This window comes from Pterocles gutturalis, unplaced genomic scaffold (genome assembly GCF_000699245.1).
Source record: "Pterocles gutturalis isolate BGI_N339 unplaced genomic scaffold, ASM69924v1 scaffold23117, whole genome shotgun sequence".
NCBI lineage: Eukaryota > Metazoa > Chordata > Aves > Pterocliformes > Pteroclidae > Pterocles > Pterocles gutturalis.
Window position 1 is genome coordinate 21,867 of NW_010108474.1, and position 14,512 is coordinate 36,378.

The 14,512-nt window shown below is 37.5% G+C and overlaps 1 protein-coding gene across 1 annotated transcript in view; it reads right to left on the reverse strand.

Moving 5' to 3' along the window:
* BIRC6 (baculoviral IAP repeat containing 6) overlaps positions 1 to 14,512 on the reverse strand; it is a gene marked incomplete at both ends in the record, with an annotated part of 59,034 nt that overhangs the window by 21,553 nt on the left and 22,969 nt on the right. The window contains 8 exons of the mRNA XM_010072658.1: positions 1,752 to 1,946; positions 2,112 to 2,208; positions 2,709 to 2,884; positions 4,923 to 5,485; positions 7,651 to 7,778; positions 8,629 to 8,762; positions 12,638 to 12,748; positions 13,446 to 13,572. Of these exons, the coding sequence (XP_010070960.1) occupies positions 1,752 to 1,946; positions 2,112 to 2,208; positions 2,709 to 2,884; positions 4,923 to 5,485; positions 7,651 to 7,778; positions 8,629 to 8,762; positions 12,638 to 12,748; positions 13,446 to 13,572 (1,531 nt within the window). The remainder of the gene's footprint in view (positions 1 to 1,751; positions 1,947 to 2,111; positions 2,209 to 2,708; positions 2,885 to 4,922; positions 5,486 to 7,650; positions 7,779 to 8,628; positions 8,763 to 12,637; positions 12,749 to 13,445; positions 13,573 to 14,512) is intronic.

Genomic DNA, 14,512 nt, shown 5'->3' on the forward strand with positions numbered 1-14,512 from the left:
TATGTTTCTGTTATTCTTAGACTGCTTTACGATAGGCAGTTCACATATCCACGTGCTTCAAGATTTTCTAGGGTACACTTGCTACCAAAATCCTAAACTTTCTATCAAGAGTTCGTTACTAAAACAAACCAACCAAAAAGGTGCAGGTTGAACAGTACGCTTAGAACTCACACTCAGTTAATTCATAGTTAACATAATGAAGGGGTTAAAGGCTTAACTATCACAATGATCACATAAACGACTTTACAACCAAAATCTGCAAACCTGTTTCTTTAAAAGGGTTTGTGTCACATGAAAACCTTTTTCTAAAAAAGGCACCAGAACCAAAAAAACCTGACCACAGCAGCTGCTTATTTTTCTAGTCTTAGCATGAGTTAAGAATGAAGTAGGAAGACATAGGCTATGTCTCTTTAGCAAGTAGTATGGCACAACAAGACTAGATGCTTAGGATTTTTACTACTTAAGTAATCAAGTACCAACTTTTGCAGTATTCTTTCATTTACCTTTTAGGAATTTGTGAATACAAAGGTAGAAGATTTCTAATGACCCCCTACTCTGCCAAGTAAACTTTTTCTTTTTTTAATTTCATTATTTTTGACACACTTAAATTTGAATGACAGGACTGAAAGGATTTCTCTCTCGTCCGACAAGTTTTTCCAGAAATTTTTAAAATAATCCTTCCTTTCTTCCCTCTTGACAGTGAGACACAGTTTATGAATACACTCCAAGTAAACCTCTTCTTTTTAAAATGTCATTATTTTTGACACTCTTACATTTGAATGACAGGACTGAATGGGTTTCTCTCTTGTCTGACAAGTTTTTCCAGAAATTTTAAAAACAATCTTTCCTTTCTTCCCTCTCGACAGTGAGACACAGTTTATGAATACACTCACGGGCTACACTAGGCTAGTGGGCAGCCACAGAAAAAACATTACTCTTCTTTTTAAAATGTCATTATTTTTGACACTCTTACATTTGAATGACAGGACTGAATGGGTTTCTCTCTTGTCTGACAAGTTTTTCCAGAAATTTTAAAAACAATCTTTCCTTTCTTCCCTCTCGACAGTGAGACACAGTTTATGAATACACTCACGGGCTACACTAGGCTAGTGGGCAGCCACAGAAAAAACATTAAGACGCTACTGGTGAAAGGGCACCTTTGTAAGATATTGGAGTATCTACATCTCAAAACACATGCACTTTAGTTAACTGGCAGCCACCGTATTGATACCAAAACAGCATTGCAACTCTAAAAAATGTTCATGCAGGCAACATCAGAGCAATTAGGTACAGATGTGAGAGGAGCATCAGCAGTATCAGGCCTATGCTCCAGCCTCTGCTGCTCTGTTTGACCTGGCTTGGGGTCATTCTGTGCCATCCAGCTTGGCCACGCTTCTGTAACAGCTCCACCAAATCTGATGTGCCTTAAGTGAAGCCAGTGAGTCTTAGTGTATCTATGGAACTGGCTATCCCCTGACCCAGGGGAGGAGGAAGGGGCCCACCTTGATGCATGACTACATCAGATACAGATCACTCCCTCTCCTTCTTTCCCCTATCCACAATAGGTCTCATCACCTGTGGAGGAGGGGCTAACCTGCTCCCCCAACATCTTGAAACACCAGCAACACATCTGTTTAGGAAATTTAATAGTATTGCAACATTTGACACTATCACAATATTTTTGGTTAAGAACTCGATAAAGATTCGAATGCCCTGGGGATATCAATGTAAGAGAAAGAAGTATTACTTACCCAAAGGTGCAAAATTGTGAATTCCTTCTGCATTATCAGGCTCAGAAGCTAGCACTCTAGCTTTCAAACTGCTGTCTGTTGCTTTGGTGGGACCAGAATCAAGAAATTTCATAATAGTTGAGACCATACTTCTCGCTGTGTTAACAATAGCCCTTGTGCTCGTTACCATGTTGTTACAAATAAGCTGAACACCACCTGTGTATAATGTGGGCAGGAGGGAAAAAAACCAACACTGTTCAGAAGCATGCAAAGGCCTGGCTGGTAAATTTGCTCCTCCAGACACATATCTGTATTCCTACTTTAAGTGCCAAAAAAAAAAAATCTACACTAAGCCTTTTACTTGATGCAGGACATTCTTACCCATATCATGGAAAGCCTTCAGTGCCTCACTGGTATCCAACACTCGTAAAATGAACCAGAGCAGCGGCTCAGATAACTGACAAGTGGCGAGAGAACCCTAGAAGAAAAAGTTAAGAAATACATAGTTTCACACAAAATTAGTACAACGGGAATACGCATTAGTCTCCCCTTTTAGTAGGCAAAATCCCAGAGGGAATGCCACCATAGCTAACTCTCTACCACAAAGCAGCAATATCATATCCTACGTAGGAGAAGTCTTCGTGGTAAGGAAAAGATCAAACTACCAAGGGTAAGCAGGGAAATAACAATATTGAGCATTTAAAATACCCACTAATATGGGCACAATAAACATGTTTCCCACCTGAACATAATAAAACATTCAATTCATCTTCAAGCCTTTAGCCAGGAACACTTATGGGAATTTCAAAATGTCCTTATAGAAACTCTCTCTCTCACCATCACCCAAGTGAAGTGAGGTTGGAAAAATATTAACATTTCTTTTACTTAGCACTAGTTCAGTTTTCTGAGCTTATTATAGGTTGCAGTACCAACTAACCTATAATTCCCTTGACGCACAGCAGACCTAAGGGAACTTACCTGCCTTCCCATGTACCCACAGGCCATATAGGTAAGAATTGGCTGAAGCATCACTTGCACTGTTGTTGCTTTTTTACTAAGCGTTGTCAGGATAGTGAACAACCCATCTCCAACTGATATTGCATCTAAGCCACCATGAAAGTTTTCATGTTTAGTGAGATGTAAGCCACTTGCACCTTAGTGAAAACAGCAACAGTTCAAAGGTCAGAAGCTGAGACCTAATAAACCATTACAGCACATGAGAGAACTCAAGGATATTTAATTTCTTTTCAGTTAAATGTTTACATGGATTTTACAAGCTACAAACAGGACAGTTTTCAGGATCATATAAATTAATATTAGTATTCCCAGATACACGCTACCTTCTTTACAGTATAAAAGTAGGTATAAAAGTACCAGGTGCATTAAATTATCATTATTAGCATAAATTTTGACACCAGAGCCACTACTTATCAGTACCCATCTGCAGATGTCTTGTTTCTCTCTCCGGGATAGCTAGCATGCTGCACCAGCTATTACATCTTTACTACTATATGCTGATAACTCATTTTTGGATCACATATAATTTTGGCTGCAGTTTTGGAGAAATGTTTTGTTCATAGAAATTGTCTGCAAGAGCATAATACAGTTTTTCATGAAGGAACTAAAACCACAAAGAGTTGTGTTGTATCTTCCCAAAATACACATCCAAATTAGTTTCAACAACCTCTATTAAAAGGCCTTGGGAGGAACACTCCGCTGAAGAAATCAGCTGTCCCAGTATCCTGAACTCAGTGAAAAACACTGAAACAACACCATCTTTCCAAATTGCCTTTTTAAAAATACAAACCAACTGCTGGACAGAAATTGGTGGTTTAGAAAGACATCCAAGTTGAGAAGAACGTTTGAATTTCACCCCAAAGAAACACATACTCAGAACAAACCATCATTCCCAGGACACACTACTTTCAGTGCTCATAGCGTATTTGCAATATGATGCCAACTAGCAAAGGAGGAGATGTTCTGGCATTAATTTTGGGAAGGTTCCAACAGTGCAATCCAGGCTTGTCACACCCTGCCTGCTGTTTAATTTGACTCCTGGAGATTACTACTTTTTCCTCAACTGCTTTTATGCCAAAATGAACCACTGGTCTAACATATACGTGCTCTCCTCTAAACAGAATACTGTTTTCTGATAACAGCATTGGTTAACATTTTTACATCTGCTTAAAAGAGACTAGCACAAAAGGCCAAAGATCCTTTCTTTGAAAGACAAGAATCACTATAAAAGAACAAAATCTTATACCTATTACACCCAAAATGTAGTTAATTCATCAGGCAAAATGTTTTTCCGGTTTTGTGCATGCAGTAACATCCATGGTTTAATCTGTGCAAATAACTCTATGTCATTATCACAGATCATAAGCAAGTCGCATAAAGACAATCTCCCTGAGAAAATGCACCTTAGGCACATGTCTGATAAACAGCAATTTTGCTGTTCCAAGTATCATCAGCTTCTTCACTTGTTCATAGCAGGAAGATCCCACCCACAAATACATGACTGGAACTCCCAGAACATGATGTTAATGAGATTTCTGGTAAAACAGCAATAGAAAAGTTATGTATTCTGTGCAAGGGCCACAACTGTAACTTGTCTTTTTGAGAACTGATTTTTAAAAAAAGAAGAACTATTGAGGTAATGTGTCTGTAGTACAAACTGAAGACTAATCCTAACCCATGCATAGGGGCATGCGATGAGCACAGATTTCAACACAGGAAATTCCATTTAAACTAAGAAAAAGGCTTTTCTATTTTAAGAATGATTGAACGTTGTAACAGGTTGCCCAGAGTGGTTGCGGAGTTTCCATCTTTGGGGAATTAAAAATCCAACTGGACAAGGTACTGAGCAACCTGCTCTCAGAGGCAGGCTCTGAGTTGACCCTGCAGGGAGGTTGGACTAGACAATCTCCAGAGGCCCCTTTCAACATTGACCATTCTGAGAGTCAGCAAATTCAAATGCCAAAAGCATTCCTGTTTGGTTTTAATTACTGTTTCTCACCTCATGGCAGGTTTTTTTTCTTCCACATACCTGTCCTTCCTTTCACTTCTTATCACTTTTTCCTTGTCATTTCTGTGACACATTCCTTCATGTATACACCCAATTTGTGAGTTTGGGGAAGTTTTAAGCGTTTTACCATCCTAAAAAATCTTCCATTTTATTTACAAAATACTTACCAATGATCATTGCCATAGCGCTGCTGTTACACTGGCCAAGTGCAGACAAAATCTGGCTCATAATTTGTTGGTTGGCTAACACCAAGTCTGCCACATATGCAGTTGATCCTTGAGTATTAGGGTTGCTTCCATTGCCATCTTTGCCTCCTGAAACCTTTTCTTCATCAGACACACTGTCTGTAGTACTGCTCGCTACCGGAACACGGGCACTAAATTCTCGATTACTGGAAAGCGGGAGTTGAACTAAAATGTTGACCAGCTTTAACAAGTCAAACATAAGTTGATCCCTTGTCATTTCTCCACAAACTGCTTTGGCATCACCTGGACGGATGATATTGGCAAAAAGCCCTCCAAAACATGCTCGAGCACCGACAGAGCTGTCTGAGCCACTGCGAGACATCACTTTGTCTGAACATGTAATGTAATGATGCACAAGGAAGGTTATAGACTCAATTACTGCAGAAATAGTGCTAACTGACACAACTTCAAAATTCTGTTCCAGGGTGAATTCCAAGAGTTTCACTTGTGCATCCAAGGGTCCCTGGCCTGTCTGGAAAGCACCCCTGAAAGAGGGGAAAAAAAAAAAAAAAGAAAAAAGATATTTCATTGTTCAATACTAACAAGTTAAGCAGGTTTGGTTGTGGTTTTTTTTTTTCCTTTGATTTTTAAGTATCAAAAAGCACATCAGACTTTCAATAAATAAAAATCCAGCCATTTTCAGAAATGCATATTGAAGCACAATCTGTTCTTTTACATGAGCCAAGCATTCATAACTTTTTAATATGCTAGTCATTACACAGCCTGTAGAACCTGCTCATGCTACCACTTTCCTTATATCACTAAGGATTAAGTTTCCTTTGAAAAAAAACTAGGAACCTTTTTTTTTTTTTTTTTTAATCATTCAGTTAATTTTGTAGGTATAGGCTTGGAATACAGTCCTGTTCAGTTGTGGGTGAAAAGTTTCATTTGTTTGTATGGAAACTTCATGGGAAGAGCTCATCTAATACCTTAGTATCATTAGGATTATTTGCTTTCTAACAGGAAATCATGACGGGGTTTTTCTTCCCATGGTGGTTTTTTTGTTTTGGTTTTTTTTTTTCCCCTGAGGTAGAAAGATGAATGGTCAGGTTTTAGCTATCGAAATAATAACTATACATAAGACCATGAAAAGGTTCTCAAACTATCACAGGCTGGTGCGTTTACACTGACTGCTTGAAGGATCTCTTCTAGGGTAAGTTTATTTTCACAGTTGCTTTTACACGTATATTAGTGGACTACAAAATGAACCTGTTGAATCAGCATATTTAAAATAACACTGGTGCAAATTCTTGATTTGAGTTACTGATTTTTGATACATTTCTTTGTACCTTTTGACATTGATTAATCTTACTATAACTTTTAAAATTAAATCCAGAGCAAAACAGTTTATAGAAACAGCCCTGAAGAAAGTATTTGGCATTTCATTAGTTCTAAAAGTAAAATACCGCTTATCTTCACGATCAATCTTATGTTTTTATCAGACATGTTATATTTCAATAATTCCCTGAAGTTTTAGAAATAACCATCTAAGCCCTTTTCTGGTGCTTTGCTTCCATTTTATGATATTACAGTCCCACCTTTGGTTTGTCTCAAAGAAAAAAAAAAAGCCTAACACGTTTCAAAAACTATGCTTTCAGTGGTCTCATCAGCTTATTTCAAATAAATTGAGGCATGTAGACAAGCACTCTCAGACACACTGTGAATTAGTGATTGTATTGTATTATGACATTTCTTGTATAAGTGATTGATCACCACTGTAACCTGGTAAATACCACCCATTCTATGTTACTAAGGTAAAATCTCTTAAGAGAAGGTTGAAACTGTTTTCTGTATGATTAAAGAATAGATAACACCAAAGTGCCACCTACTGGGAAGCCAGGAACTAAGGAAGCTCATCCTTCATTCTACAAAGCCTTTGTCTGGGGATGAGCAGATCAATACCAGAAATAAATGACAATTCCTAACATACTGCAGACCACACAGCTGGCACATTTCTGGAGTACTGCTGTCACACAATCTTGTGCCCATCAACCTAGCCTTGAAGAAGCAGAGATACAAAGGACAAGCCATAAGCTCTGATCTCTCCCCTGGCCACTGGCACTCCTTCTCTTACACTAGTGGGGAGACAAGTAATCAATAGGCCCCACAGAAGGACAGGGAGCCAGAGGAGGTTTCCCACTGTCCAGTGAGGAGAAGACAAAAAAAAGACAAAGCAATAAATATGTGTATTACATAAATAGGATTATGCAATCTTGTATCTCATCCTACCACATTAAAAATGCCATCAATATTATTTTCATAATCTAGAAATAATTTCATTAATTCAAGCCCCTCAGAATACTTTTTCTCTTTTTTAATAGGTAGGCTCGTCAACAGTGCCCTTATTTTAGGGATTACTTTAACAAGGCCTATATCTTAGCTCTACATAAAATCAGTCCACCGTTTTAACGTTTCTGTTCACTGTCCCTCAAGCATGGACGGCTGTGTGTGGCTTCCAGTCACACCCTTCTATCTGCCAGAAGCAGCCCAGATCCTGCTGGCAGTGCTACAGCAACACCCAAGACCTCCATCCATACATAACTTGACAGTATGACAAGGCAGGACATACACATCTTAGTTGAGATTCACACTCACACCGATTGTTTAAAGGCAAAGATGGCATGAAAGCAAAGAAATAGTTAAGATTTACCTTTCTGTTGATAGTATATGTATTAATTTCAATAAAAATTCACTGAACATCTGAGGACAAGTTGAAGAAAGGTGCACTTGTAATCGTGTAAGAAATTCTTGCATAGCTTGTGTCGCTGTTGGCCCAACCTAGAGTGAAAGGCATTTTAACAAGTGTTTTATAAAACTGGAATGTCCTCAAGAACATTAAGTAGTATCTAACAATGACATTTTCTAAGAAAAGGAAAGTATTAAGGTAGCTTAACTTGCTTTCTGAAAAATTCTACAGGGTTTTCACTGAACTATATCAATTTATGTGTTTTTCTATTACCAGCCATAAGTAAGAAGCAAATAATTCAGTTCTTTGGCTAAGACTCGTTTTGCAGCTTGAGACTTTTTGGCAATGCAAACTACGCTTTACACAGAACACATTTCTGTGCTAATCTGAATGTTTTTTTCACAAACTACACATTTACATATACGTGCTTTAAATTAACAGCACTGCACAACGTTTACGTTCTGGAAAAGAATATATTTTCTGGAAAGTTTGCTGCAAAAAGCAAAAAAAAATTAGCTGAAATTAGGAGAATCAGTAGACACCACATGAATTCAGAAAACAGACAGAAAATAAAAGCATAATTTTATATTTCATCTTCATTGGCATTTTTATCCCAACCCAATAAGATTTCAGGAAACTAACTGCTTTATTATACTTTTTTCATGCATGCACCTAAGGAATCTTAACATGGAACACATTCATTGACATATTGCATGGCATTCTCTCCCTGTGAAAAGCCTCCAGAAAGTTGCAAAAACATAGAATCACTACTCAGAGCGTATCACCAACTTCCCTATGGTTGCTTGTCAGAACCAACTAAGACTATAAATAAAAAAAGAAACAAGCCAAGGATATAATACATTAGGAGTAACACATATTCATGTCAAGTGTATTGAAAACCTATTAAGAAGAGTTTTTCCTCTTATTTTAATCCCTGGTTACCTGTGGACTGTGTTGATTTGTTCCGTGAGGATTAGTGCCGGAAAGAAATTTCACTAACACATGAATGAGGTTTGGATCTGACACCAACAATTGGGCAGTACTTTCCTGAGCTCCAATGGCACTGCTTGGACCAGCTTAAAAATAAAGACATAAGAATTAAATCTGCCATCCTAAGCATGAAGTGTAAATCAAACATTTATACTGCATGTCCCTTATATTTATTTCATGATGTGTAAATATTCTCAGCAAAATCAGCTATGAAACCTGCTTACTCAGGACTACAGTTCCGAGTGCAGAGTTTTCCATTAAGTATAAACCCCCAAAACCATTCCATCAGCTGCTAAGGAAGTATTCCTGAAAGTAGAGCTTCATTTTGTAAGGACTACAATTCCGAGTGTAGAGTTTTCCATTAAGTACAGCTATAAACCCCCAAAACCATTCCATCAGCTGCTAAGGAAGTATTCCTGAAAGTAGAGCTTCATTTTGTAGAAACAATATATACAGACATTTTGATTTGCTTCTCTTTGCTGGATCCGCACCCCCGAACGTTTACTTAAGTAAAACATACAATACACTGTTTTTCCTTCTAAGAAAACTAGGTATGCAGGTTGTTGGTGGGTCTTTTTTTTTTTTTTTTTTTTTTTGGTTGTTTGGTTTTGAGGGGTGTTTCTGAAATTGGAAATGACACTCCAGTCCCTGGGAACACTAACTTGCTAAGCTCATAGCTCTGTTATATTACTGCCTTTTTTTTTTTTTAAAGTTCCACTTAAACTATTTTGAAATTTCAGACAAATCACTGCCACTAAAATTATATTCAGCTGCAGCTGACTTAACTAAACAAAATGAGAAGTTAATCTGATTATTCTGTTTTTCATAGTTTTCTTTAACTGTTCATTGTTTCAATGTAACTGCATCATTCAAACTTTGTGCGTGACTGCAGTTTTGAGCTAGATGCAACCTGAGTTTGTCCAAAAGTACTCAGTATCCAAATTAATTTTTAAATAAGTGTATGAAGCACCCAAAACATTTGTATTTTTATCTGAAAGAGGGACATACTTTTAGGTTTCTTCCTGCATTCCTGAATGGTACCTTCATAGACAGAAGCTATTCCATTTCCTTCAGAGACCTTGAATCACCTGTGAAGTCTATAATGATCAGTGTGGCAAGCAACACTGCTATTCAGTGTTCTTTTTCAAAAAAAGAAAAGAACAAAACAAACTCTCCATTGAAACTACAGCTTTTTGAATATGTATGCTTGTATTTTTGTGAACAGGGCACATTTGGGATGTAGCTTCAAGTCATTTCATGTGTTCACTTGGTGTTTCTTTGAAAAAACTCTAGCTTTTTCCTGCTGTGTTCACCTTCACTTGTTAGGTCTGTACTGTAACCACTTCATTAAATCTGGCTACCTGGGAAGACTTGTACTTCTTAATACAAGCAGATGTTATGTTAGAACTTCCCCGGAATTGACAGTCCCAGCCCATCTCCTCTTGACAAGCCGTAGCCAAGTCCACATGCTCATTTTCTTCCAGGATTAGAAGGCTCCATAGTTTTTCTGCTGTTCCATGACAGGGTTGATGCCATAACTGAATACATGCATTTTCATCACTTCCTACGTCACTTTATTTTTTTATATTTCCTAACAGCTGAAAAACTCACTACCATATAAAACCACAGTTTTTAGTTCTACATAATATTTGTGGTCTGACATGTTTTGGTTGACATCCTAACTCAGATTTCACGACGAATCTACGTTATCTGCTGTCAGGTAGCATTTATGCTCAAAACACTGTTATCAAACAGTATTTCCGGTGACGACAACAACAACAGATAAGCAAAAGGGCATGTGAGGAGAGCACGAATGGTTCTTGCTAAAGGAACAGATGAGTATATGCACTACGGGAACAATCTGACAGATGACAGCTGTTTACAGCAACTGTAGTTCAGAAATTTTTCTTAGCCAGGTGTCACTACAGATTTCCTTCTACCCACCTTCCTTTACATGACATTAAATGGTTCTAGATGTCACCCATCAAATACCAATTTTAAACACCATCCTCTCAAAATTTGTCCCTGGATCTTGTAATCAGTTAAAGTCATTGTTCCAAAAAGAAATGGCCGGGGGTATTGGGTTTACCCCTGGAAAATATCTTGCACTGCTCAGATTTACTCAGCGTTACTGAAGCACAGAAGTTACACTGCCTGACTTCTCATTCTGGAGACATTTAGCAGTACTTAACAGCATATAGAAATAAGATTTTTCTGACTGTGAACACACCTGCCCTAGACAGTGGTTGCCCATAAAATCCCAACATAGGACAGTTCCCAAAACCAACCTGCCCTGTACTCAGGTGGGGAAAAAAAATCCCAACTGAAAAGCCTTGATCACTATTGGAGAGATCAGGGATTCTGAAAAAATAACTAAAAAATAGGTTTGATAGTAACATCAGGATGAGATCTCCAGAACTACCTCATTTCTCATTACAAGATCTTCTAATTCACTGATGTCTTACCAAAACCGTAATCTTCAGAGTACAATAGCTCAGAAGTCAGAAGTGGGTTCAAAGAGACTACCCGTAAAATGCAAATAAGGCAAGACCTTTCGAATGGATGGAAGAATATGTAAAAGCACTGCCCTCCCCTACCCCCCTTTTTTTTTCCTTTCTTCTTTTTAAATGAAAGATTGGGGAAAAGAGAATGGCTGAATGTGAACATATGTATGAAATGGCATTAATGAATTTCATCTAAATAAAGCAAACTTAAGAAGGTTCTCTGAGAAGGCTTTGAAATCCAATGGTTTAAAAAACTGGCAATAGCGGGATTCTCTCCGTACTAAAATGCTCGCTTGCAAAAAGAGTTTAGTGAATCACCTATGAGCAGCCACAGCTCTAAGTTTTTTTCAGTTTCTGAAACAGCAAATATGATTAGCTAATGATGATTATGTGAAGCAGAGGTGCCTTCTTGTTTATTTAAAAGGCTTATTGCATCCGAAGAGGTTTATTATACCTGAAAACATCTGAATAAAATATTTTTGGTGGTGGTTTTTTCACCAGTGAAGATATTCTGCAACTGAACACATTTGGGGGCTAACACCTAACCACTCATATCTATCACACATACCATTCCTTTATATGTATCAGGAAAAGCGGTGCTAAACCAACAACTTTTAAAAAACCTCTTCCTTCTTTAATTACTGCCTTTAGTCATATGTTTGGAGTGAAACCAGAATTTAAGAGAGCTCTGACTTGGTCTAACACATAGGTTTTAAAAGACTTCAGTCTCCAAGTTCTTACTGTTTACGATCTTCTTTAGCCTTAAGGACAAAGCCGGAAAAGCATTCCTCACCACAGGTGCCCTATGATAAGGAGCCATTTAGAAGCTTAACTTCTTCATTCAAAAAATACATCCTTTAATTTCTACCAGTCCTGTGGCAAAATCTCATTCACAAAGGGAGATTATTTCTACTTTGTTATGGAGCAATATATAGATCATGAGATCATCTGGTGTGCATCGGGAAATTAAATTAAATGAAAGGGCTGGATTTCTTTTTTAATGGATTCAACTTCTAGGGACTTATTTTCAGGTAGCTTAATGTAAGCAATGACTAGTGCTTGCATATTTACAAAAATATTCCTACTGCATCAGAAAAACATGGATCTCCCCCACAGTGCCTTAATCCTTCCTCTCTGCTACCTCCTCCCAAAGTACAAAGCTAATTCTCAAGGATCATTAGCTAGTCCTAAAATTCATTTTTAGAAGACATTGAGAACCTATTTATAATGATATTTTCTTCTACCACTGGGGTTTCACTTTCCATGGTACGAGCAATTGAAAGAGCCCACTCTCGAGAAGCCTGAAATTATGGAGCACCAAGAAAAGTACTTCTCCGACAAAGGGAAAGTTCTGGTAGTCTTTCGGAGGAGAATCGACACTCATCTGGACATCACTAAAACAGGCAACAAAAAAAAAAAAAACCCAAACCCACAAAACAAAACCACACACAACTTACCGTTAAGCTGCATATTTGTCATGAGAGTTAGGCTATGAAGCACAAGGCACCAAGTCCGGAGTAAGGTGTTAGGATACCATGCCAGAACCGACAGGAAGCTAGTTACTGAAGCTGTCAAGAAAAACAGGTTTTTCCAAGCTTAAATCTTCAGGTTATCACCATAAATGTCTTATTACTACTGTAAGGTGCTACATTTACTATTGTTATTAATCTTATTACTAATATTATTGTTTGTTGTTTTGACAACTATTGTTGCAGGGAATTAGGAAAAGCCTCACCACACCTCACAGGAACTGACCCGCAGAACTTTCTGCAGTGCCCAGAGCCTGCCATCTCAGAGCAAGCAATGCAACGAAACTTCTGCTTTCAAAATGCTCATTTGTTTCGGACTATCACCACAAGATATCACAGATTTTTTTTAAACCATACAAATTACATTATAGAAAAAAAAAAGAGAAGAAATTTGTCAGAGAAGTACATACAGGTACTCAGTTCACCTTAGACTAAGAATTGTCTTTTAAAAAATCCTCTTGGGACTAATGATGAATTAAGAGCCACAAATTTTACAATTTCATTTCTGAGGAGATTATGTAAATTCAAGGAATCATCTCTCAGTTACATACTAGCTACACATTTATCAGGTTAAGAAATTAAAGAGCTCTTGGGCTCATTATCAAGAACACAGAAATTATCCCAATATTGATCTTACCAAGAATACTTAAATACTTTTCGCTTATTAGAAAAAATTCAGTACTTAAAAAAATAATTTTATCTTACACTTCCTGAAAATTTGTTTCCCATATTTTACCTTGGTTTAAGGAAATGACAGGTATTCGGTTAGCGTTATAAAGGAAAATATCAGCGCCACTATCTTTACTTCCAGAGGAACTGGAATTCAGGCTTAATGTGAGCCATAACTGTAAAAGGGATTCAAGCTGAAAAAAGGAAAAAAAAACCCACTATCAGACCAAACTCAAGTGTTTTTCCAGAACTCCAGAGCATAAAAGGTTATCTGTTTTGATTTTTAAAAGCTTTATCTATATTCTCAAGTGCTACTGTTTCACTGACAACACACACATTCTTCTTTACGGGATTTGCAGGTTCTGAGAAACATAATATTCAAAGCAAATGCAGTATAACTAGCAAAAGCTTCTATGTTTTTGTAATTTCTCCTAAATACAGTTAAGTTTCTCTTAAGTTTCTTCAAACTTATGTTAAAAAATACCTTTTTAACATAAAAAAGCTTTACATACTGCTCAGAAATGCTGGTATCGTAACCTTACATCTCTAACACCGGTTTGCATGTAAGCTTTTCAAATGTCTCAATATAGTCAAGTGATGTTTACTGGTCAATCAAAATTATTCAAAAGGCCAATTTAATTACTGGGAAACCTGTTTTACTATCAGAGAGACACTGATGCTCACTCTGCATAACTCCCTTGAGGGAAAAGATCTATTTAGATATTTTGAGGAAGCATCAAGGTCCTTTACCCTACAAGCCATATTTTCAATTATTTAAAGAACAATTGAGGGACGGAGTCAGCCACCCAATTAAAATATGAACAGGTAGGCAGACACCTAACCACTCATATATAGGAAACACAGCATTCCTTTATATATATCAAGAAAAGTGTTGATAAACCAACAACTTTTTAAAAAGCATACTTCTAATTTTAACATTTAGGACCACCGGATAATTCAGGTTGGAAGGGATCTCTGGAGGTTATTCAGTCCAACCTTCTGCTCAAAGAAGGTCCAACTAAGACACCAGACGGGGCTGCTCGGGGGTTTATCCAGCTGGGTTTTGCAAACCTCCACAGATGGAGACTGCACTCTTAGTGACACTCTTCGCTAATAAGCTAACAATTATCTTTC